The sequence below is a fragment of the Trichoderma reesei genome (genome assembly GCF_000167675.1).
Source record: "Trichoderma reesei QM6a unplaced genomic scaffold TRIREscaffold_14, whole genome shotgun sequence".
NCBI classification, from domain to species: domain Eukaryota; kingdom Fungi; phylum Ascomycota; class Sordariomycetes; order Hypocreales; family Hypocreaceae; genus Trichoderma; species Trichoderma reesei.
In genome coordinates, this window is record NW_006711161.1 from 510,565 (window position 1) to 535,363 (window position 24,799).

General features: G+C 54.8%; 5 protein-coding genes across 5 annotated transcripts; 3 read left to right on the plus strand and 2 right to left on the minus strand.

Annotated features, from left to right (window-relative positions):
- Window positions 1-2,491: 2,491 nt before the first annotated feature.
- ubi4 (polyubiquitin) lies at window positions 2,492-3,810 on the plus strand. The gene is made up of 2 exons (XM_006966728.1): window positions 2,492-2,870; window positions 2,929-3,810. The coding sequence occupies exons 1-2, from the start codon at window positions 2,633-2,635 to the stop codon at window positions 3,606-3,608; spliced, it is 918 nt and encodes a 305-aa protein (XP_006966790.1). The 5' UTR covers window positions 2,492-2,632; the 3' UTR covers window positions 3,609-3,810.
- A 410-nt stretch (window positions 3,811-4,220) lies between these two features.
- On the plus strand, window positions 4,221-6,415 carry TRIREDRAFT_49818 (uncharacterized protein; the record flags this gene model as incomplete). Its single annotated transcript, XM_006966729.1, has 2 exons — window positions 4,221-5,153; window positions 5,222-6,415. Coding segments are annotated over 2 exons (2,127 nt in total), but the record flags the coding sequence as incomplete, so codon positions are not given.
- Window positions 6,416-8,367: 1,952 nt separating this feature from the next.
- TRIREDRAFT_109086 (uncharacterized protein) lies at window positions 8,368-13,432 on the plus strand (the record flags this gene model as incomplete). Its single annotated transcript, XM_006966730.1, has 5 exons — window positions 8,368-8,511; window positions 8,609-10,634; window positions 11,190-11,194; window positions 12,116-12,484; window positions 12,644-13,432. 5 exons carry the CDS (start codon window positions 8,368-8,370, stop codon window positions 13,430-13,432), a joined length of 3,333 nt encoding a protein of 1,110 aa, XP_006966792.1.
- A 218-nt stretch (window positions 13,433-13,650) lies between these two features.
- TRIREDRAFT_109087 (uncharacterized protein) lies at window positions 13,651-14,784 on the minus strand (the record flags this gene model as incomplete). The annotated part of the gene is made up of 1 exon (XM_006966825.1): window positions 13,651-14,784. One exon carries the CDS (start codon window positions 14,782-14,784, stop codon window positions 13,651-13,653), a length of 1,134 nt encoding a protein of 377 aa, XP_006966887.1.
- A 2,637-nt stretch (window positions 14,785-17,421) lies between these two features.
- Window positions 17,422-18,729, minus strand: TRIREDRAFT_109088 (uncharacterized protein; the record flags this gene model as incomplete). The annotated part of the gene is made up of 6 exons (XM_006966826.1): window positions 17,422-17,487; window positions 17,539-17,890; window positions 17,974-18,029; window positions 18,064-18,151; window positions 18,212-18,455; window positions 18,720-18,729. The coding sequence occupies 6 exons, from the start codon at window positions 18,727-18,729 to the stop codon at window positions 17,422-17,424; spliced, it is 816 nt and encodes a 271-aa protein (XP_006966888.1).
- Window positions 18,730-24,799: the final 6,070 nt, after the last annotated feature.

Here is a 24,799-nt window from a genome sequence, read left to right on the forward strand (position 1 = left end):
TAGTACCTCAACTGGAATTTATTCAAGGTACTCCAGTAAACTAGAAGTACACAGCGATAGTAGCAGAAACTAAAGACCTGTTTCTTTTATAAACATCAGTAGTAATAGCAGATAGAAGTAATAGGTTACATGTATATACCCAGCTAGGTAGGTAGAGTAAACAAGCTAGTCTGGTGTTTTTCTTCCACAGCCTAGTAGGGCGTTCTGGCGTTGAGATGAGAGACGTGAATTGAGTAGGATCGCCAGGTGCAACTCCTGCTTAGCCTCGACAAATGCCAGAGATCTACCGCGCTAATCAAATTGTTGTTCCGAATGTGCTGGCTTCATTTCATTGATGTTACATCTGATAAGAGGATATGATTCCATCGTCTCGCTTCGTTGTCGGAAAGAGGATGGAGAGACGAGCCAGGGACGCTTCCAGACAATCGCCAGCCTCGACCAACATTCGCCCATCTCTTATCAGCAGCTCGAGCATCTTGAGTAAATGGCTCATATTCCCTTGGCTTCGAGAATTCCTGCATTTGTCATCTTCAACACCATCCCCTTGGGCATCCTCAACACCACCTACTAGACCAGAGGAAATGTAGGGGTCTTCCACGGTGCAGAGGCGGGCACCTTTATGGCTTATCGTGAAGCGCGGCCCCGCTGCAGGACTGCTCCACCAGTCCGGTTGCTATGTATGTACTCTATTGCTTAAGTAAGGTAAACTAAAGACCAGAAACAGGACGCTTGTCTCGGCCCCTCCTGAGGTGAGAATCGCGGGAGGTGATGCAATTGCTGCATTCGACCCTTGCTCGGATGACGACAGCCTGACTCGGACGGAAGATTCCTGCCTGTTCCTGGACTCGAAGGAAAAGCGCGAGGCTGGGCCAAATTGCGATTTCGCATCAGGTAAGCAGACGATGAACTAGAGGTACCTCTTAACTAGACTGAAAGCAACGACGCACGAGCAGTGACGGTTTGGAGGGCGGGATTGATGTTGAATGGAAGTTTCGCTGCAACTGATAGTACATAGGCGGCGCAACTACGTCACTGACGCAGACCGCTGGTCCGATAACGCGATGGTACGAGGACGAAGGAAGAGAAGGTGCGGCATCTCGGTCGAAAGGCGGCAAGTCGAACATACACATACATGATCAGAATTTGCCAGGACAGTGAACAGGGACAAGAGGATGGCGGGATGGCAATGCTTTAATAATTATTGTTCGCACTCTTTGTTCGCCTCATGTGTCTAGAGTACTCGTATCGCCACGCTGATGAGCCGCAAGCTGCGCAAACAAGCCACGATTGCCAGTCAAACAGCGCTCTGGCGCTCACTCTTGCCCGGATGACACACCAGCGGGTCCCGCCTATTGGACAGCCGCCGCGGCGATAAGCCCCACCCGCGCTTCGACAGGCTGACTGTTCGCTGTGGTCAGGTTGTCAGGTTGCCAGGCACCTTCCAGTGAGCGCCTGTAGCACCTGTAGCACCTGTAGCGCCCCTACCTAGTCAGCGCCTGGCTGCGCTTTATCCGGATCCGGGCCCACCGGTACTTTGCGTTCCACCGCAGAGCTGCGCGCGGACGAGGTACCGGCAGTGCCGCGCTTTCCCCGGACGGTTCTGGATCATTCTCGGGGCTATTGGCTGATGAATCAATGACTGGGGGGCACTTGCCACCACTCACCCGTTGCAGTACGTGCCAGTGACATCCCCCAAGGCCGTGATTCAACTCGGCTACTTTGCGAGTACAGAAGCTTGCTGAATGCATAAAGATGTCACTATCCTCAATTTGGCAGGGATTTACAGCACAACTCGGAGTTAAGAGACCTCACCGAGCATCGCGCGCTCGCAACCCCTGCGCGTAATGTACCGTACTAGCAGGGGTTATAAAAAGCCACGATCTTGACCTTCATAGGCATAGTTGCCAAGAGTTGTACAGAGAATTCATGGAATTTGCTAGACAGCAAGTACAGAAAAAAAGTGTCTGTACTCACGCTTTTCAGCAAGCTTCTGTACTCGCACTTAATGTACTCGCTGTCGCTGCAACTTACACAAGCTCTACAAGATCCTTCAACTTCTATCAGTGCAGCAGCTACCTACCTATAATACCCTAGGTGCCTAGCATACAGCTATAAATAAGCAGCGTAGGTGTTGTCTTTACAGTTACCTAGATTATAGCTATTAGGCTCTGTAATATAGGGTATCTGTTACCTGAGGGCAGAGGGAAGGTTCGGTCAAGCCAGGCTGCAAGGATCTGTAAAAAGTACAAGTTGCTCTGACCCACAGGAAGAGGTATCTCTTTCAGCCGGCTGACTGGGAGAGTAGCCGAGTTGAATCAGGGCCCAAAGGCGAGCAAGCCGGGGCCCGTGCAGTTACCGGTTGGTCACTGCGCTCCCCTCGTTTCGCCGCTCACACTTGCCAGACGGTCACCGCCCCCCTTCAGGCTGCCACTCCCCTCGGTTCCTACATAAGGACCTCCTCCTGCCCATCGTCAGCCCAACTTCTTCCTCTTTTCTTCTTCTCTCTCTCCATACTCTCCCACACCTCTCTCTTCCATCTCTTCCCTAAGGAATAGCCGTTAACAGCGCATCTTCTTTGCTCTATCTTCGAATACTCCAGTCCCAAACAGCGAACAGCACCCCAGTCGCCATCATGCAGATCTTCGTCAAGACCCTCACCGGCAAGACCATCACCCTCGAGGTCGAGTCGTCCGACACCATCGACAATGTGAAGTCTAAGATCCAGGACAAGGAGGGCATCCCCCCTGACCAGCAGCGTCTCATCTTCGCTGGAAAGCAGCTTGAGGATGGCCGAACCCTCTCCGACTACAACATCCAGAAGGAGTCTACCCTTCACCTGGTTCTCCGCCTTCGTGGTGGTATGCAGATTTGTAAGTTTCTCAGCCTTGTCTCTCCACCAAGCAGCCAGTGGCTAACAACTCTCTTCAGTCGTCAAGACCCTGACCGGCAAGACGATCACTCTCGAGGTTGAGTCCTCTGACACCATCGACAACGTCAAGTCCAAGATCCAGGACAAGGAGGGCATCCCTCCGGACCAGCAGCGTCTCATCTTTGCTGGCAAGCAGCTTGAGGACGGCCGAACCCTCTCCGACTACAACATTCAGAAGGAGTCTACACTCCACCTTGTCCTCCGTCTTCGCGGTGGTATGCAGATTTTCGTCAAGACCCTCACAGGAAAGACCATCACCCTGGAGGTCGAGTCATCTGATACTATCGACAACGTCAAGTCCAAGATTCAGGACAAGGAGGGTATTCCTCCAGACCAGCAGCGCCTGATTTTCGCTGGTAAGCAGCTGGAAGACGGCCGCACTCTGAGCGACTACAACATTCAGAAGGAGAGCACCCTGCACTTGGTCCTCCGTCTCCGTGGTGGTATGCAGATCTTTGTCAAGACACTGACGGGTAAGACGATTACCCTGGAAGTGGAATCATCTGATACCATCGACAACGTCAAGTCAAAGATTCAGGACAAGGAGGGTATCCCGCCTGACCAGCAGCGCTTGATCTTTGCTGGTAAGCAGTTGGAAGACGGTCGTACCCTGAGCGACTACAACATCCAGAAGGAGAGCACTCTGCACCTGGTTCTCCGTCTCCGTGGCGGCCAGTAAACGCACCTCCTCTTCACGATGGCACTTTTATGATTGGTTGGACGACTCGGCGTTTTTGGGAATTCTAGGCAAATATGGGAACTTGGCCATTTGCAGTGGTCATCAATATCTTATGTTAGCACACTTTGGCGTTGCCTAGATTGCGGCACGCCTCAATACGACTCTTGACCGTCTTATGAGGTCTATTTCACGAACTGCAAAATCTGCTCCCATTGTGAAATTCTGTCTATAGCCGTGAAATGAATGTTCTGATATGCCAACGTGCTCTGGGATAATGCGTCACATGCCTCTAGTGGAGAACGACATCTCGACCCGCCACCTTCGGCACACTTCCCAAAGCTTCCGGCAATTTATAACCATTACCCACCCCAGCCTTGAAAATGGGCTTCTGATCTGGAATATATGCTCGACAGGCGCCGCCATGCCTGACTGTTGGCTTCCACATCATTTGCCTCCGATCAGACACCTCTTTCCGCCTTGACCAGAAGGAAGTTTCTTGTCGCACGCGACCGTTGACTTTCGCAACTTACTCCAACCCATCTCTACTGTTTGGGCAGCTTCACCACCTTAGAGGAGCAGCCTTGCGAGGATGTCGCGATCGGTATCTTGGAAATGACTTCATACTTCTTCCACATCAAATTCGAGCTCTATCCGACCGAGAACCCTGCAGCCGGCGATCAAGCATCTGAGGCGCAGAGCCGCCGAGATATCTGGCTGCCATCGACCGAAACCAGCGTTTTTGACGACCTACCCGCCCATCCTCGACCTCCCCGCTCGGCAGCGCGCAACACCGAGGCGCTCGATAGGAACAGGCGCATCTCTTTTGGAGCTCTGGCTGCGTTGGAGCGCAGAGCGGAGACTGGCGCAACCTCGAAGCCCGGAGTCATCGACTGCGGCACCCCGCGCCCACCGACGGAAAACGGCGAACGGGAGACCAAGGCCTTGCCAGAGCGACAGTCGCTGGGACGAGTGAACAGCTTCCCACCGCCGTCTTCGACAGCTGGGTTGAAACCGCAGACTGCGGTCCGAGACTGGAGGTTCGGACGCATCAATATCGAGACGCTGGACCCCGACTGGTTATACAATAGGAACATGGCTGGCGAAGGTAGCAAATCTACCGCTGCTGCTGTCGCCGGACCATCTGCCGCGCCTGCCTTGGGGCCATCGTTTAGCGGCGCAGGGACGGCGACAAAGGCAGAGTTTGTCGAGCTCGAGGGCAAGAACACCGAGGTCGGATGGGGCATAGTACATTTTTACCGAGAGGCAGAAGAGACGCCTGGGCTTGGTTCCATCACCGAGGTAGCTGAAGAGACCGAGAATGAGCAAGACTGCACCACGCTGTGTATCCCTGCTGTCCCGGCTTACATGACGCCGGCAGACTTTCTGGGGTTCCTGGGAGAGCGATGGCAGAGAGACATCAGCCACTGCCGCATGGTTATGACCTCGCGGATGAATCGATATCTGGTGCTGCTCAAGTTTCGGGATAGCAAGCGGGCGAAACTGTGGAGGAGGGAATATGATGGCAAGATTTTCAACTCTATGGGGGTATGTCACAGATCACCTGGGAACATTCATTTCTTGTTTCAAATTGACATGTGCTGACCTGTAAACAGTCACAAGCCTGCCACGTAGTATTCGTCAAGAGCATCACGTTCGAAACACCAAACCTTTCTGGGGGCCACGATTACTCCATGCCATCTTCCTCGGCTGCCGTTTCGCATAGCCTGAAGCCCTTCCCACCTCCGACTCCGAATCTTGTGGAGCTGCCCACATGCCCCGTCTGCCTGGAGAGAATGGACGAGACGAGCGGATTGATGACCGTCCCGTGCTCGCATGTCTTCCACTGCACATGCCTACAACGCTGGAAAGGAGCCGGCTGCCCAGTTTGTCGCTTCACGAACCCTTCGGAGGAGAGAGACCCGTCAAATCCCTACAGCCAGCCGTTTGGAGGGTCGGTCTCGAACCTGTGTAGTGTTTGTGATTGTGCCGACGATCTCTGGATCTGCCTGATATGTGGCTACTTGGGTTGCGGTCGATACAAAGGAGGACACGCTAAAGACCACTGGAAGGATACCGCGCACTGCTTTGCTCTAGAGCTGGAGACGCAGCACGTCTGGGACTATGCGGGCGACATGTGGGTGCATCGTCTCATCCGCGACAAGGGCGATGGCAAGGTTGTTGAGCTGCCCGGGAGAGGCAGTCACACGGCCAATGGCGAAGGGGCAGATGAAGACATGGTTCCGCGGGCCAAGCTGGAGACGATTGGGCTCGAATATACCCACTTGATAGGCAGCCAGCTTGAGTCACAACGGGCCTACTACGAAGAGATGGTGAGCAAGAGCGCCAGCAAGGCGTCGAGGTACGCAGCCGAGGCCGAAAAGGCCATCATGGAGGCGTCCGAAGCGCGGGAACAGCAAGCTGCCCTGCAAAAGGAATACGAGGTCCTGAGCCGGGAGACGCTCCCGCAGATGGAGCGCGATCTCGAGCGCGAGAGGACCAAGGCGAAGCGGGGCGAGAACCTCGCCAGGAACCTCGGCCAGTCGCTGCAGGAGGAGAAGCGGCTGAACGAGGGGCTGATGAAGCGCATCGAGCATCTGGACGCGGATGTGCAGGCGATCCGCAAGCAGCTGGAGGAGCTGAGGGCGGAGAATGCGGAGCTCAAGGAGATGAACCGGGATTTGACCATGTTCATCTCTGGGCAGGAGAAGCTCAAGGAGTTGGAGAGCCAGGGGCAGATTGAGGAGGGGGAGCTGGAGGGGGGGACGATGAGTGTTGCAGAGGGGAAGAAGAAGCGGGCAAACAACAGGAGGAAGGCGAAGAAGTAAATGTCGGTCTCTCTTTTCTTTTGCATAGGGCTACTAGTAGTAGTGATGGTATTGAGACACAGCAGCTTCTTTGAGAGGATTGCTATCAACTTGTATCGGTAGAATAATTTGCCTGTGAATGAGGAATGCGTGTAGAGTGATGATACAAACTTCCCGTGGCCGAGTGTGAAACAGTCTCGGAGTCGGTGCCGGGCACAGTCATGTACTCGTAGTAGTATGCTGTGCCCTGGTTGAATCACCAAAGGTCATGTGAAGGGAGCAGAAAGAGCTGGCCTCTCATTTGCTTGACTGGTTACGTGATGGAAATGGTATTGGTGTGGATGGGATTGCTTTGAGTTTCTCCTAGAGCTCACGGCAGATCTAACGAGAAGCTGCGTGAAACTTGGCTTGTGCTTGCATTCAGAAAGGTAAGCTGCGGTGGGTAATACCTCAGGTATAAAAGCATCAATTTCAGAGGATGCAAATTAGAGTTTAGCTTGAGCATGGATTGTTTTGTTGTGGTTTTGTCTGAGAAAGGAAATCTTGCGTTTTGCGTGATGAGAGACCTGGTTCGAATCCTTCTTGGTCTCCTTGCGTTGAAGAGACAACACATGAGACTTCTCGTAGTATTACATATTTTACTTGGAATTTCTTCTTGTTCTTCGTTTGACTCTACTCTTCCACCCCCCCCCCCCCCCCCCCGCATGGACATTGAGACATTGTTACTACGAGCTAAGACAAACATCAATTCTTGAGCTTAAGCTCCATCCATGCCCTTGTCTGGTTCTCACCAGCCCTACGAAGACGTACAGGGGCGTGCTTCTTTGCTGCCGCTGATCCGTCCGAGGTTACAAGTGCCTTCAGCTAGCACTGCCATTGAGAAATTCTGAGCTTGAGCTTGAGCTCCCTTCTTCGACCTTGTAGAGATACCCACCACCAGTACCTCCGTAAATACCTACCTAGATAGGCAACTTGAGGTTTGGTAACATATTCTAAGGTGCTGGCGATGGTGAGATTAGTCCTTGTAAGTGGCGCGCTCTTGATGCGCTGATTCAGAGAGCGAGGCCGGTACTTTGCAGACACGGAAGAGGGGGAGACGAGAGCGGGGGAAAGGGAGCTTGGAAAGGTACCTCGAGGTAGATTGGGGGAGGTGATGCCCCCGGCTTAGGTAGTAAGTAGCACTGGGGATTAATCTTCCTTTTTCTTCCTTTCCTTTCCCTACCTATGGTGCTGTAAATGACTTTTCTTTCTCTTCCTCGCCTCGTCCTTGTGTCTTGACTCCTTCTTATTCTGAACCTCTTTCGTCTACTCAGGTTACTCACCCTTCTCTCTTCCTTTCTTAAAGACTCGTCTACATACATATTCACAAGCTCAACAAGCGGGCATCTTATCTTACCTACCTTATCCTTGCTGGCGCAAAGAGCCCCTCTTCCGCTTCGCGCCGGAATCGTCATCCATTCCTGTTTTTGGTCTAAAAAGCTTCGAGCTGCGGGTGATCTGTTCTTGTCCACTTTTTTCCTCTCTCTCTCTCTCTCTCTCGTCATCCACCTCGTGTGCCTCTTTTTTTTTTTTTTTTCTCCTCTGAAGCTCGACACGCAGATCTATTCTGGGTTCTTTCATCATTCCATTCAGCGCTCCGACCACGGCGCCGAGCATCTTTATTCGCGCATTCGTGACCAGGAAAACTCCGGGATTGGGCGCAGCAACGCCGGCAGCTATACGAGACGAACCGATAAGCCCGACTACCTAGAGAGCAACAGCTGCGAGCTGGAAATACCCAAGGCGCTGCAGCCATGGCTTCGCAGGAAGCTGCAGACAGGGCGGCGGAAGCCGAGCCCAAGGAGGTGTCGCCGGACGAGTCCCAGCAGAACCAGGAGAACCAGCAGAAACAGCTGTCGCAGCAGAATCAGGACACCCGACATCATCACCAGCAGGTCGCAAAGGAGCTCTATCCCATGGTCAACTGGAAATACGACCTGTTCCTCTACTTCATGGGCAACCTCGTCAACCTCTTCTTCCGAGAAGTCGTGCCGCGCGGCTCGTGGAGGGTTCCTCAGACCGGACCGGTGCTCTTTGTCGCTGCGCCGCATGCGAACCAGGTATGAGGTTCATTTGTGCGATGCCTTGCTTTGCGCCGAGCGGAGGGCACATCGCAAAAAGTCAAGCTTATCTACTTACATGGCTTGTCATGAATAGTTTGTGGACGCCATCCTCCTCCAGCGCACGCTGCGTCTCGACGCCAACCGCCGAGTATCCCTCCTGATTGCGCAAAAGTCTGTCCACGGCTTCATCGGCTGGGGATCCCGCCAGGTCGGCTCCGTCCCCGTCGGCCGAGCACAGGACGCCGCGAAGCCCGCACAGGGCCTCATTTACCTCCCAGATCCAATCAACGACCCGACACTGATCCGCGGCGTGGGTACCAAGTTTGGCCAGGGCGAGGGCGAGCCGCAAGGCATGCTGTTTCTGCCGCCGGGCAAGAAGACGTCGGGCGAGAGCGTCCACATTGACCAGGTCCTGAGTCCCGAGGAAATCCGCATCAAGCGGCCGTTCAAGACGCAGCTGGCGCTTCAGCAGCTCACAGGGCGCGACGACATTGACGAGGAGGGCCGCTTCACCAACAAGTCCATCAACGGCCCGGCACCGGGATACCAAGGGACCAAGTTCAAGCTCGCGCCCCATACCGACCAGACCAAGGTGTACGAGGCCGTCTTTGCGCGCCTGAGGAACGGCGGCTGTGTCGGCATTTTCCCCGAAGGCGGCAGCCACGATCGCTCCGAGCTGCTCCCCTTGAAGGCCGGCGTGGCCATCATGGCGCTGGGAGCGCTGGCCGAGGCGCCCGACTGCGGTCTCAAGATTGTGCCCGTGGGCATGAACTACTTCCACCCGCACAAGTTCCGGTCCCGCGCCGTCATCGAGTTTGGCGCGCCGTTTGAGATCCCGCGCCACCTGGTGGACATGTACCGCAACAACCAGCGCCGAGAGGCCATCGGCCAGGTCCTCGACACCGTCTACCAAGCCCTCAGCTCCGTCACCGTTTCAGCTCCGGACTACGACACCCTGATGATGATCCAGGCGGCGCGGCGGCTCTACAACCCCACGGGCAAGAAGCTGCCGCTGCCGGTGGTGGTGGAGCTGAACCGCCGCCTGGCCCTGGGCTACGAGCGCTACAAGAACGACGAGAGGATAACCAGCCTGTCCAAGAGTGTCAAGGAGTACAACTCGCAGCTGCGCTATCTCAACCTCAGGGACCACCAGGTGCAGTACGCCACCATGTCCATCTGGAAGGTCATTGTGCTCTTCATCTACCGCTCCATCAAGCTGCTGATCCTCTTCCTCTGCACGGTTCCCGGGCTCCTCCTGTTCTCGCCCGTCTTCGTGGCCACGAAAATCATCAGCAGGCAAAAGGCCAAGGCGGCGCTGGCGAGCTCGACTGTCAAGATCCGCGGGCGCGATGTCATGGCCACGTGGAAGATTCTCGTCGCCTGCGGACTGGCGCCAACGCTGTACCACTTCTACTCGATCATCGTCGTGTGGAGGGCATGGTACGACCGTCTCTGGGGCTACTTGCCGGAATGGATGCCCCTGATCCTGGTGTACTTTGCGACATGGGTGGCGTGGATGGTCATATCCATTGCGGCGCTGCGGTTCGGCGAGGTCGGCATGGACATTTTCAAGTCGCTGCGGCCGCTGGTGCTCTGCCTGGTTCCGGCCTCCGATTTCAACATTCACAAGCTGAAGCAGAGGCGGGCTGAGCTCAGCGCCCAGGTGACGGATCTGATTAACACGCTCGGGCCGGAGATGTTCCCCGACTTTGAGAAGACGCGGCTGGTGCCCGACGTCTCCAAGGTTGAGACGGGAGGCACCCAGGCGGCGTCATCAACAGAGGCGCGCGCCCGGCGAGACAGCGACCAGTCCAGCGCGGGCGCCGATGCGGAGTCGCCGCCGCCGCTGTCACGGCGCAGCACGACGCAGTCCAGCCGCCTGCTGCCCCGCAACGACTCGTTCAGTAACATTGGCAGGGTCGGCATCTTCTCAACGCGGCCGCCGTCGCGATCGCGGAGCCGCTCCAACAGCTCGGGCGGTGGCTTTGGCTCCAGCGGGTTCCACATCAGCGGCTTTACGACGCTGGATTCCAAGGAGGGATTCAACGAGGCTAGCCGCAAGATTCGAGAGGCGATGAAGGACAGGCGGAAGAAGTCTGACAAGGTCAAGATGGAGGCGGGTGCGCATGAGGACGAGTCTGATAGCGATGAGGATGGCTATAACGAGGCGAGGAAGAAGAATATCTGAAGATGGGAGAAAGACTAGGGAAGGGTGAAGGGGAAAATAATAGCCCGCTTAATGAGTGCGATACGCGGTGCGGGTGATGTGCGCTGCAATGCATCTTCGCTTCTGCTTTACCTGGAGGTTTGGGTCGGTCTGTTAGGTGATTCGCGCGCATATAGGCATCTCGTGGAGTCTTAATACACGAACATGGAACAGCGAGCATGACCAGTAAAGATGAGGATCTTCTTCTATGATTGTGAGGATTTGAGATTTAGAAATATTCCATGAAGGTTTGGCTTCGAAATGCATATAGGGTAGGGTGTATGTTGCCGATAATGGGGTAGATTTGTGTTTCTCGAGCAAGTGTAAGAGCAATTGCTACCATGACGTATCTGCACAACAGGCTATATACGACAAATTTGCGTACCCTTCCCTTAATCACCATCATGTCGAGGCTAGAATGTGCTTAATTTCTGTTGCGATAATGGAAGTATGGTAAATTGAACAAAAGGTCAGGTAGGAAGGAGGATGTCGGTCGGCGAATTGGGTTGTCGAGCTCGGAGATGTCGGCGAAAAGCCGGTGGGGGGAGTTTTGTTACTTTTTGAGAAGGAGTAGGTAGGATTACGAATAAATCGAAACAATGGCGTGTATCTCATTGGCCATTGGGTGTCTGATTGGACAAAGCATTTGGAATATGAGATGACAATGACGAGCGCAAATGAAGGGGGAAGGATTTCTGGAATAGTTAGTTGATGGTTTATTAGGTACCTATTGCGTGGCAGCTGATTGCACCTTGATGACTGGAATTCCCCGTTTGGGGGGCGAGGCCATGTCCATTCTCCGCAGTACCGGCAAGGCAAGCCGGGAGCTGGAGAGCACTATATAAGGTAGTACATGTGAATATTACCAAGTGGAAAGGTGGTTGGACTGGCTAGGTTCGTAAATACGTGTACTGTACAGGTATGTGTCTAGTAAGAGTTAGCGGGCCTTGTTTCCGATGGGCGTTTGGATCGATCCGAGGGGCGAGACGCCGGATCTGATAAGGAAGTCGGAGGTGGGATGGATTGGTGTTTGTGCCAGGGGGGGGGAGGCTGTAGGTCGTTTGTTAAATCCGAGCTCGAGGAGCAAGAAAGGGATTAAATGGTTGGCATATCCCTGGGCTTTTAGACACTTGATATATATATTCCCATCATTTTACTTGTTCAAGATTTGATTTCTTTACTTTGCTTTTGCGTTTATACTGGTTGCGAGGCAAGAAGTCACTAATAAGAGAAAATACATCAGCGGCGAAAAAAAATCAGGGTTTCTAATTATCCACTTTGGTCTTCTTCCTCGGCGCTTTCACTCTCTCTCTCCTTTCTCTTTCTCTTCTCACAATGTCCACGACCAACAACACAAACGGCAGCAGCAGCGCATCCCGCATGCCCGTCAAGCAGAAGATGGCCGTGTCGCTGAAATCCCTCGTCAGCTCCGTCCTCGGCGCGGTGCCCGGCGGCGGCGGCCTGGCCAGCTCCATCATCACGGGCCCGGCATCGGGCACGGGGCCGGCGCCGATGGAGGCGCTCTTCGCCCGGACGCGGCCCGAGGCCGACGGCGACGAGTGCCTGCGCGACTGCGAGAGCTGCTCGGTCAAGTACCCGCGGGGCTTCAAGGTGGACGAGGACGACGTGCTGTACGGGCACGTCAAGGGGTGGAGCACGCATGTGCTCGTCGGGACGGGCAAGGCGGACTGGGTGCGGGACGTGGCGGACGAGAAGGGGAGCGTGATGGAGGCGATTGACAAGGCTGGGGGGGTTACGAATGGGGTGAGTTGACTCTGTGTCCAGATTAGGAGTGAGATGAGAAGATGGATGAGATGAGATGAGAGATGAGATATGGCGAATGATATGATATGATATGACATGATATAGACGAGATGAGATGATATGAGATGAGATTGCTGACGCTTTTACACACACACACAGAGACTCATGCTGTCGGCGTCCAACCTCCCGACGCCTCACGACACCACCGACTACTCAGAGCCCACCACCGTCCTGCTCCTCCCGGCCTTTGCCCTCGTGCACAACGTCCACCCGCGCAACGTCCCCCAGCTCATCGCCGACGTCGTCAACCGCGCGCCCACAACCTCGTCCCCGCTGACCCCCTGGCAGTCCCTCATCCCCTCCACCATTCCCAGCCCGCCAGACGCCTCCTCCTCCTCCTCCTCGTCGCTGCCGCCCCTGACGCTCGAGTCGTGCCCGCACAGCGCCGTGATCCTCATGTGCAGCCAGCGGACGCGCGACGCGCGCTGCGGCCAGAGCGCGCCGCTGCTGCGCAAGGAGCTGGAGCGGCATCTGCGGCCGCTGGGCCTGTATCGGGACTTGCATGACGAGAGGCCCGGCGGCGTGGGAATCTACTTCATCAGCCATGTGGGCGGGCACAAGTATTCGGCGAACGTCATGGTGTATCGGAGGCCGAATGCGTTTGGCAAGGACGACGAGCCGTTGCCCGAGGGCGTGGACGAGGCTGTTGCGGCCAAGGGGGAAGACGACGACGACGGCGACAATGGTGGCGAGAAGAAGAAGAAGGCGGAGGGAGAGGTCAAGGAGAAGGGAGATGTGGGTGCTGCGCAGTGCATTTGGCTGGCGAGGGTGAGGCCGGAAGACTGTGAGAATCTGGTGCGGTATACGGTTTTGAAGGGCAAGGTTGTGAAGCCCGAGAGGCAGTTGAGGGGAGGGTTTGATAGGCGAAAGGGGTTGATGAGTTGGTGAGGGTGGTTTACTTTGGGGGGGGGGGGGGGGGGGGGATATATGGCTTGTTCCCGGATGTTTAGACTCTATTATAATATACGGACAACTGACGACTATGAGGCAAGTTTCTTCTTGCTCGATTTCGAGCTCAGCTTGATGACCCCCCATTTCCAGCTCGGCCCCCCTTCCCCCCTATTCCAAACAACAGCCAATATCCAGAGTCAATCCAACCACCACTCTCAAGAAGTCAGATGGCGACAGCACTCCCCCTGGCACTCCCTCGGGGAATCCAATCCGCTGCTGGTACCGCTGCTCTCTTCCTCCTCCGGCTCAACAGCCACTTGCTTCCCCTTTGACGAAGTCGCCGGCACAGGCCAATTGAAGAAGCTACTCTTCACAACCGGAGCCATCGCCGCCGCCTTCTTCTTGGTGCTCGCACCGACCGTCATCTTCACGTCTGCGTTTCGAAAAGACGAAGCCAGGGCTACAGGCACACGCATCGTCGGCAGCTGACCGAAAGCACTCTCATACCGATACCGATACTGCTGATGACACCCCTTCCTCACCAGGGCATCATCGCTCCTCGCCAGCACGGCGCTCTGCTCCGCCATGCCCACGCGCATCATGGCATTCGCCGTCTCCATCTGCCGCGATATCTTGCCGACCCTCTGTCTGATCTCGTCCTCGTCGTCTCTCATGTCGCGCAACTTGTCGAGTTTCCTCATCCAGTCGTCGCTGTCCTGCTGCGAAGTGGAAAGATGGTTACTACTACTGTTGTTGTTGCTGCTGCCGATGCCCACGGGGGACTTGTCCGTCAGGATTGCGGTTGTGGTGGCGTCGTCGGTGAGCATGTCCATCTCGTGGCACATAAAGTCGAGGGGGCTCTGGTGGAAGAGGTCCCATGTGGATTGGGCGATGAGGGCGGAGAGCTGCGAGAGGTGGGTGGTTGCTTCGTCGTGGCGCTGGTGGAGGGTTCGTCGGACGTGGCGGAGGATGTTGAGGCATGTTGAGAGGCGCTGCTCGTGGAGGAGGTGTGCTGTTGATGAGGATGCTTGGCTGGGCTTGGTGGAGGAGGACGGACCTGAGGGTGTGGCTTTGGTGGTGGTGGTTGTTGTTGTTGTTGGAGGAGGAGGAGGAGTAGGTTGAGGGGGAAAGTGTTGCTGCTGCTGCTGCGGAATCCAGGACAAGTTGGGCGGTTTGATTGTCGGCATGCTGGATGATGGGCGTTGAGAAGCGAAGGGAAAGGCTTTGGTTGAGAGGGGAGGGAGGGAGGAAGTTGATGTTATGAGATATTCTTCGGGGACTTCGTTAAGGGTTGCGTCGGATGTGTAGGACGAGGAACCTGATGATGATCCGGATGGCGGCGTAGTCATGTTGACGTAGATTGGTCTTGCGTGATGTTGAACAGAAACGCAAAAGTCGAGCTTACATCCGGGTTTTCAAGCTCGTGTAAGTGAGTTGTAAGGTTGAGGAGAGCAGGTATTGGCAAAGGTGTCGAGCGGGAGGAAGCTGGGAGAGGAGAGCAGCAGGAGAGGGCGTGGCGTCGGCGGAATGCCTTCTTATGCTGCTTGACAGGACAGTGATTCAGAGTTTTTGCGGGAGTCTGTCAGACCAGAGCAAGTGTAGTTCGTTGTTTATCAGAGAAGGAGAGAGAAACTGGGGAGTGTCTGAATCACGTATAAGGGGGGTGAGATGCTTGTGGACTTACAACACGTGAGTACAAAAGAATTGCACATCACAGCTTGATCTCGTTGTATGTCGAGAAAACATAGATTGTGTGACGATGTATGTGAATTGTCATCTTTCATCATGTTCCATATCGAGATCCTTTATAAGCCGCAGATGGGATGCTCTCACACGTCCTCATCGCCCCTGATCATCCCGCCAATGTACGTCTCATCCTCGCCCATTCGTTCCATACCTAGGTACCATCCCATTCATTCTCATCAAGCGCATATACACCGCGTACACAATATCCAAGAAGAGGAAAAACATCTCCAATGCATGAGGTGCTCCCCAAACAGGCTCCGAAGAAGAATTTCTCGTAAAACCAGCTCATGGCCATAAAATCCAACATCATGAACAAGTCATCCAAGCACAAATGAAACCAAACATAACGCCTCATAACAAACAGAGAAACGAAAGCAGACAAATATGGTCCCCATGACGGAGAAAATCTCTCTTCTCAATGACAACCAAAGAAACCAATGCCATGATTGAGAAGAAAGCTCTCTCTTGTGTCTTCTTCGTCTTCTTCCTCTTCGTCTTCTTCTCTCTCTCCGTCTTTTATTTGGCTGCTGCTGCTAATCTGCCAGGCTGTGCGAGTTGCTGCTACTCGACGCCGACGTGACCGTCAGCTCGCGCCGCGCCCCGTGGACGAGCTTGTAGATGCCAAACGAAATGGCCGCGAGGACGACGAAGAGGACAATGATGATGATGGCGATGACGTGGTTGCGCTGCGTCATGGTGGGCAGTTATGTGTGCTGTATGCCTGCTTTTGGTGTGTTTCTTGGTCCTTGGGTGCGGGATATGGTGAGGAGGAGGGAGGAGGAGTGTCGGTGAGAGAGACAGAGGCTCGGAGTTTGTGTTGGAGCGTGCTTGTTGTTCTCTTCGTTGTCATGTACTCTGTGCCGTTTCGAAGCGATTGATGTCGAGGAATATCGCGTGATTTTGACTGTGCGACGCGATTAGCAAGGTCAGATTCCACTCAGCTCCTCTCCTCGTTGTCTCTACTCCAGCGCAATCACACCGGAAAAGCGACCGCGGCTGAAGCGCAATCAAATCAAGACATACCCAAATAAAAAAGTAAACAAATCTCGTCACCGCAGTAAAAACAAATGCGCCAAAAGAAGCACCGCTCGCCTCAATCAGTCCAGATAGACAGAAAAGCGCTCAATGAATCCCAGCCAGTCTTAAAACAGATATCGCAATGAAATTCGAACCCCGTGAAATATATTCAAGTCGTCGTATTCGTTGAGTCGTCGCAACGCCTTTAATGATTACCAGAGAGAAAGCACAACAAAATAGGCGCCGACAGGAAAAGGCAACACACACCCTGGTCTATATCTATAGTATACGCCGTTGCCCCGCCACCCGCTTTTTGCTCTCTCTTCTCTCTCCAACACGATCGCTTCTCACTGAATTAGAAAAAAAAATGGCAAGGCTGGGGGGACAATCGGCTCTCACCTAGCTATTTTAGCACCAGACACGCCCATCCGAATCACTCAATGCTTGTTCCTGCACTAGGCAGCTCATGTGGCTTACACACAACACACAAGTACGGAACGGAACCTCCTCCTCAGTGCTCTCTCTGTCTCTCTCTCCCCCCCTGCAGCTGCGCCGCGTTTGTTGCAGGGATTCACAGGCTTTCTGGCTTTGCTGTTCAGCGGGGCCGGCTTTAGATGGATGGATTCCCCAGCCTCGCCATTTTCATGAAGAGAAGAGCAGCTGAGATGCGTAGGTTGTCTGGTGGGCTCACAGTTCAGTAATGATATGCTCGGTTTGTTTGACACATAGGTAAGGTAGGTAAAGATCAGACAGAGGGACATTGTTCGTACAAGCAATCTGATACAGCTGGGCTGCTTCACACACAACACACAGGCCACTCTGAACAATACTGATTTCGTACTTCGTAGCTGTTGATACACACACTGCTGCCCGTCCTTTCCCATCAGATACATCCCAAGCCCAAGCACAACACGACCGGACAACCCACTGCTCCCGTCAGAGATTCGGAGCTCCTCGCAGGAGAAACTAAAAGAGTAGTAGAGGAAGATAAGAAATAAGGGCAGAAAAAAAATTATATCAAGAAATCCAAGAAAACAATCGAGGCTTGATGCGATCCATATACGCCAGTCTTGAGACCATAGGACATGAAGCAGTCGCAGAAATCACGAATCCACTCCTCCGTGCCGTGTCTGATCCCAGCAGCAGTGTTTTTTTCTTTGTTTTTTTCAGTGACGCGGTAGAGTCAATGGGGAAGAGTGCTTCACCGTCTCAGAGGTCGTTCTTTACTCAGTCAAGGCCTTGTTCTCCTCCCTGATGATCTTGACGTGGCGCTCGTAGAATTGCAGCATCTGCGATAAAAGTCAGCTACACAGTCCACGGCCAAATCCATGACGCCTTACCTTTTGCGGGCACTTCTTGTAAATGACCTTCGTGTCATGCTTCGTCTTACGGCCATTCTTCCACACAAGGTAAACTACGAGCCGGCCGCTGCCCTCGTCCTCGCACGCGTCAATCGTCTGGATCTCGTCCTCCCACGATCCCGCGGGGGGGCTCCATTTGTCCGCCGTCGCCGGGGGTGCCGAGTCGGCAGGGTGCGTTCCGTTCCTCCTCGACCGCTTCGTCGCGCCCGGCGTTGCGCTCGTCGTGCGGCCGCGCTTCTTGCCCCTCGAAGCCTCCTGCGTCTCCTCAAAGATCTTTTCTCGCCCGCCGATGGATTCGAGGTAGGCGCTGAGGATCTCGCCCGCAGACTCCCTGTAGCGCATCAAAAGTCAGTCGCCCCGGTATTTTTTCTCTTCTTTTTTTTTTTGTTGAGCAGTGACCGGTGTTGCACATACACGAGGTTCTCCTCGGGTTCCCATGTCATGTCCGACTTCTTGTCGTAGCCTTCCCACTTGACGTGGAATTTCAGCGTTCCCTGCGCGCACATTAGCCATTGTCAAACCAGTAAAAGAGGCGTCATCTGTCCATACATCTTCGTCAATCATGTGCTTCTTGATCGCCTCGACAATGAACCTGCAAACAGCCGTCAGATTCTGACTTCATGCCACGCAACATCTGGGCGGCTCGCCATACACGTCATCTTCGAGACCCTCTTCGTCTTCCTCGTCTTCCTCGTCCGCATCCTTGACGTCAACGTCATCGTCAATGTCGACATCGTCGTCCACCTCCTTCAGATCCTTCTTTGCGGCGGCCCGTCCGTTCCTTCGGGGCTTCGTCGACGCGTCGTCCGCATCGCTCACGGACCTGGACGCCGAGTTGCGCGACGGCTTGACGGGCGGCGCGCTCTCAAAGTCCGAGGCCTCTTCATCGCTGAGTGCTGCGTCATTCTTAGCAATCGCTCTTCCTCTCCGTCCCGTGGGTGCCATGACGCGCCAGTTCGAGCAGCAGAAGCAATCATCGGATCCAAGTCGTGGTCCTCAGCTTCAGCTGGCTCCGCCGGCAACACTTTTCGAGGAGGAGGGCGGATGCTCTCGCTCTCCCTCTTGCAATTTTGCTGGCGGAACTGGCGCGAATCACGCCGGCCAGGGGGGGCATGGAATGGACGGGGATTGGCCCGAGTGCAGCCAGTCAGGGCACGTACCTGGAGGCATTGTCGCGGTCTTCTTGGGTCGGCTGGCGATTGCTGAGCTGGTTCGCAGGTCCCGGCGGCGCAACCTGGTCGCACGCTTGACGCTTTGTCCGGGCATAAGCAAACGCGACAGGCGGAAGCTCTTTGGTGTTGCCGAGTGACGCTGGGTCACGTGAGCCGACTTTTTCCTGGGGATGGGGCTTATCGCTGCTTATCGATCTGAGACAGCTGGCAGCTCTCCACTCTTGTCTTCCTTGACTTGCCAAAGCGGTGATTCTGGCTCTCGATGATTGGGCTGGACTATTAGTACCTATATCGGGATCGATGAAGCGGAGGAAACAATGCGGCCGTTCAGTGGTTGACGGTGAGATGATGAGGCACCATTTCAACTTGATACCGAGGACTTTATACCAAGCTGGACGTTTGGCTGCCTGCTTCCACCGCCTTCTTGCTTAAACCTCTCGCCTCACAAGGCAAGCATCTCATCTCTTTGTCTGCTCGCTTCAGGTCTGTGCTATCGACAAACACCACGAGATGCTGCTCTGACCAGAAAGCACGCAGACGGTGTAGCTGTTTTCATTGCTTTTGCCTTGAATTTGCGCTCAAGCTCGCTGATTGACATCAATTGCCAAAGCCTTTGTCACTCTTCTCATGTTTGGCGCAGCTTGGACGCGCATCATGTGTAGCAGGGCCTTTAATACAATCACTGACTGTGTGCTTCACAGCGATACCCATGAGCGTGTATCCATACATACCTCTCTCAGGGGATGAGCTTGTTGATGAGAGCATCCCCTTTCCCCTCAATGGCTGCATTGTCTGTCCTTCGGCTTGCTGTGTGGGAAAACCAGCTCGGGTCGACCCAACCCTACAAGCCCCTTCTTTCTTCACACTCACCCCGTCCTTTGATGTCTAGGGGACAAAGAGCGAAAGGCAGCCAGATGGCCATCAGTCTCGGCAGCACGTCGAAACAGGCTATACCGCTTGCGTTCGGGATGCTGAAACGAACCAGACATGAAAGCGCGATGTCCTGCCTTTGCAATCTGCAATTACGCCGACCGTCGCGGCGTCTGAACGGGCTCGGGGAAACAGCAAGGCTCACGCCACGCCCCCCATCTCAACGGCTGCATCCAGCCTGGCCTGCATAAAGAGCCGCCAGAGGGCCGTTGGCGCTGGGCGAGCACTTTTGCGGCCAAACCCTGTGATGGAAGGCAGCTGGTAGGACGTCGTATTCCGCTGATCCGCGCTTGCTGCCATGGTCCCGTCAAACGGTCTTCTACCTCCTTCGTTTGCTTGTTTGCTCGTGGGTTTGGCCGTATGTAGCCTTGAGCTCGGAGACTGTTGGTTATACAGTTTAGGAAGCATTTGCGACGCCAAGTGAATCCATACATGGCATCTTCCCGCCCTGCCAGGTTCATTCTCCGTAGTCCGTACGTAATATCAAGCTTATTTGGCCGGCTCTCGACGGCATCACATGCTGTTCCCTACCCACCTACCGTTCTGTAGTAGCAATGGGCCGCAAGTGCAATCTCCGAAGCAGACCAGCTGTAGTATCCAAGGCTTTTTGCAAACACGGCCGGTGATGCAAGCCATTCAAACAACATGCTAAATCCTCTTGAGAGAGACTAGCAGAAGGGTCCGAGGACAAAAAGGCCGAAAGACACAAAGCTATTTGAGCCAGCAGGCGCCAAGGGCAAACCGATGCAACTCAAAAGCACAATGAGCCCCTGGTTGGCAGCTTCAAAAGTGCCAACGGCCCGGTGATCCGAAAATGAAACAAAGAGAGAAACCAGCGCGGCAAGATGCGAAACGTTGCCGATTCGAGAAGGCCGGCTGGCGTTTCCTGCTGCCCGCTAGAAGCCCAGACAATGCACGCAACCGGCAACAAGGGACCTAGCCTAGCCAGGGGTCAAGATCGCAGAGACTTCCATGCATCTTTGCCGGAATCTCAAGTGTGCAACGATGCTGCCTTGGGGTCCTTGCTCTGAAACAGCGGAAGCGATTCGCTCAGAGGGTAGCATTGCAAGCGTCTCCCGTGGAGGGAACCCAGTCAAGCGCACGATGTACGGAATACAGGCGTGAAAATTAGCCTGGTAACTCTGGTTACCTTAATGCCTCGTGTGGCAGCCAGCGCTGTGAGGTGGTATTCCGGGACTTGTGGCTTTGTTCCTGTCCCATCGAGTGCCAAAGTAGATCAACCCAGCTATGGGTGTATCGATATGCCATTTGCAAGAGAGATGGGGTGCTGGAGTGAACAGTTTCCAGTGGCAGCGTGCCAAAGCTCATGGTACCCCGGTGCCGGTCAACGACTCAGAAGTCGTCTCGGCAAGGTCGATATGCGGCTGTTGGCACTGCCAATGGTTCTGCCTGAGGCTGTCGAGTCGGAACATCCGCCGGCCGAACTTCATTCATGTTGGGTTTGCAGTGAATTGCGAGGTGACACTCCTTGTCGGTCATGTACCACATGTTGTTCGACAACAGCCCCCCATGCTTTGTCCATTCAGCTGCTGCTTATTACGTACCTGGTCGGCTATCGTCGTTCCCGAAGCAAGGAAAAGACAATAGAGCCACCCCATTGGCGACTCTTTCGTTCACGCCAATAAGCTCTGATGACGCTCACAATCAGGCACTGCAATTGCTCGGCTGAATCGCCCCAGCCGCAGCGATTGTGAGATGGAGGAGCGGCCAGGAAGGGAGCCAAAGCATCTGCGAAAAACAAAAGACATTCCAAGACAAGCCCGCGACCGGCTCACGGAAGCCTTGCCGGCAACGTCTTGCTTTATTCCGGTGGTTCAGGGGAAGGACAGTCTTTGCTGCTACCCCCACCAACGTGTGGGCTGCGGAGAGGCCCTCCGTGCTGCTTGTTGAATCACCGGAGCTCTCCATGTACTCGTAGCCGAGAAACCGGCAGAGGGCATTACGTAGATGAAGTCTCCCACTTGAAATTTCCTCTGCGGCTATTTGCTAAGGAGTCTGAGCAGCCATCAGTTTTCGGTTATGCCAAGGTATTCTATCTTGGGACTGCTGCATACAGACTTGTACGTGGACACTGTCCTGTGATGTATCATTTAATGGTTGTTACTCAGCTGCAGCGGTACGGACCAGCGCCTGTGCAGATTGTTTGAACCCATGTTGATGGCATCTCCACTGTCTCTGCGCTAATCGCACCAAGGGGCTTGGTCGACCGGTTCACACGCCAAGCTGTTGCCCACTGCCTCGGTAGGCAGTTGCTGTAGGTAAAAGAAAGGAATGAGCTAATCGTTGACGGATGCTCTCAGCCATACAGGTATGCTGTCCTCATCGAGCGCGTCCGGCGTTTGCCTTGCAAATATTCCCCCTCAGTGGCTTGCATTGGAATCAGGTTTTGGGCAGTTTCCCGCTCCTCCCCATACACGGCACGGGGCCGCAAACACCATAGAGTCCTATCATTTTGCAGCTGCAGAAGAGATGATCCAGAGTATGAGTTGGGATTGTGACAAGGGGGCTCCATCGTTGTACAAATGACGAGTAGTACCGCTTCGTACAAGCATGTCCATGCAGTAAAACCAGGCCAGACACGCAGTTGGACCGTTGACGACCGGTCGAATGAATGGCGGCGCGGGAGTGATGGCACAGCTCCCGGGCTGGACAAGGGGTGAATGCTCGACGTGATGACATGTGTGCGTGTTGCTCCTCGGCTGCCAGCTTGCCAGCTTGCTGGCATTCATCAGGCACTTCCGGAGGCTCGTCCCATTTTCCGTCATACTCGTAGCTAGGGAGTAAGCGGCTGCCGTTTAGCTTGGTCCAACGAGGGTAGTAGTAGTAGTTTCGTTTTTGCGGCAAACTTTGACTACAGCGTCGACCCCTGGACAGCCTGGGTGATCTCCCGAATCGACCACCCCTGAAGCCTCGGATCTTTTTCTCATCTGGCCTATGTTTGGAAGCGTGTTAGTGCCATGGCTCGTGAATTCAGCTGTCGAGCGAGGAGGAGGTTTGAGTTGCAAACCCTGGCATCAGCTAACACCTCACCAGCATCGTCTTGATCGTCCATGGATGTCCGCACACCACGCGGACTCGTCTTCATGGCCCGAGTACTTCATGCCAACCAGCCAACTGGCTCTCTCGGTGGCTTTTTTTGCAAATTGCCTGAATCACAAAGACCCTGTCACAAGTGCAGAGCCCGCTAGGCATACAAGCCTTTGATCCTCTGATGCCCACTCCGTTGGTTGGCGGCATTCCCATGTCGACCGATGCGAGGTAGACACATGTAGGGTGGCTGGTACGAGCGCAGGAGAGGTGGGATCGCGTGCAGTTCGCCTGCAAGAATGAAGCGATTGGATTCAAGAACGCCACGAGAAAACACCTGGCGTGGCCCTCGACTCTGGACCAGATGGGCACAGCCTTTGGACTGCAGGTAGGTACCTCGTAGGATCCGTCCACGTTACTCCTGAGACGGCCCCGATGGCGGGCACCCTTGCTGGTGAGTCTTGATCGAGCCTATCGAGCCACATCCCGAGCCTGTCTGGACTCGCCCCAGCTCTGCCAGCTCTGCCTGGCTGCCCGATGGCTTGTCGTCCGGTATGATTCGACTCGTGTGGTGAACGTCTAGAGAGTGACTTTTCAGCTGCTGCAGCCGTCGAGAGCTGATGCCGCACCTTGTACCCCGTGTCTGCTGTCTGTGGAGGGAAGAGGGAAGCCTGCTGGTACTAACTGATCCGGGCATTTCTGCACGAGGCCCCGGACAGGGCGACTGGGAGTCGACAAGGTGCGTACTTGGTACCCTTGCGAGTCCGATCGAGCACCCACGGCCGCTCTGCGTCTCCATTGTGCTGAGTGAGGGTCATGATGGGAGTTACTCCGTCCGATGCCCTCTACGTGTACAAAGTAAGAAGCCCGAGCACGTCCCCTGCTGTATGGGTAACGGTACTCTACACGAGCATACAGACGAAGCCGGAAGAAATGCTGGTGGATAAGATACCTGAATTCTTTCGTACCTTATATAGGTAAGGTACCTTAGGTATCGTATGGAGGGCTGCTTCGAAGATGGCAGTCATGTCATGACAAACTCGTGCGAGACTCCTTCCTCCAGCAGCGCCCCGTGGAACAGCTAATCCGATACCTAGGTAGTATGTAGTAGTAGGTACCTCAGCGGCACCAAATGGTAGCTGGAGTTCCTGGAACGAGTATGTACAGACCCTCCTTTGCTCCTGCATGATACCGACGCTGCCGCCTCTGAACCATCCTCCAGGAGGTGGGAGCACATGTACAGGAGGTACGGAACGGTACCTCGCGGGACTGCGAGGCCGAGTATCTTGTGATGCTCGGACTACCTTGGCTAGGTACCTAGGTAGGTAGGTAGTCCACAAAGACAATAACGGCAGAACAGCTCCGTGGTGGCTGCATGTCTGGTCGTTGCACGAAGACGCTGGTCGTGCTGCTGCTGTGCTAGGTATCATGCGTGTAAGCGGCATTGAGCACGCCACGAATACTAAGGTAGTAGTCCAGTACCTTACTACCTACCTACTACTAGGCAGTACCTTCTGAAGGTGCGGCAACCCTGAACTGCTCTTGCCTCGACCCAACTTTGCACACGCACCTCTCAGAAAAGATGCGATAGGTAGGTTAGTACCTGGCGAAACCTTCACGATACTCAGAGGTACTGTAGCACCCGTCCTGTACTCGGTATTTATCCGTACCTTCCAATTTTCCAAGTTTACATACCAGCCTGAGGTACCTAGGTAGCACTCGAAGGTGCCCGCCTCAGCCCTTCTCTTCCCTCTCACAACTCATCATCACCATCATCAACCTCATCCAACCGGCTTCGGCGGCAGCGCCTGCTGGGCCTCGCCTGACCGAAACAACGCACCGCAACTGAACAACGCACTGCAAGCCCTGGTTCCCGCCAGCAAACTGCGGTCACGATCGGCACGCCTCTTGCCCGCCATCCGCACCGTGACTGGACGGTCGCTCGGCGTCGCTGACAGCTGGGCCAGCTGCTGGAGCGCTAATCTGGGGGCCCGGCTGGGCTTGTGCAGGGGTCAGGCTGGCGGACACGCACAGCGCCTAGCGGTGGGCTCGGGGCTCCAGCTGCTGCTCCTGTACGGCGAGTGCCAGCG

Excerpts from the sequence above, each read along its gene's own strand:
- ubi4 (XM_006966728.1), top strand. The coding sequence starts at position 2,633 with ATGCAGATCTTCGTCAAGACCCTCACCGGCAAGACCATCACCCTCGAG. Across the intron at positions 2,871-2,928 it reads TCGTGGTGGTATGCAGATTT|TCGTCAAGACCCTGACCGGC; the intron begins GTAAGTTTCTCA and ends AACTCTCTTCAG.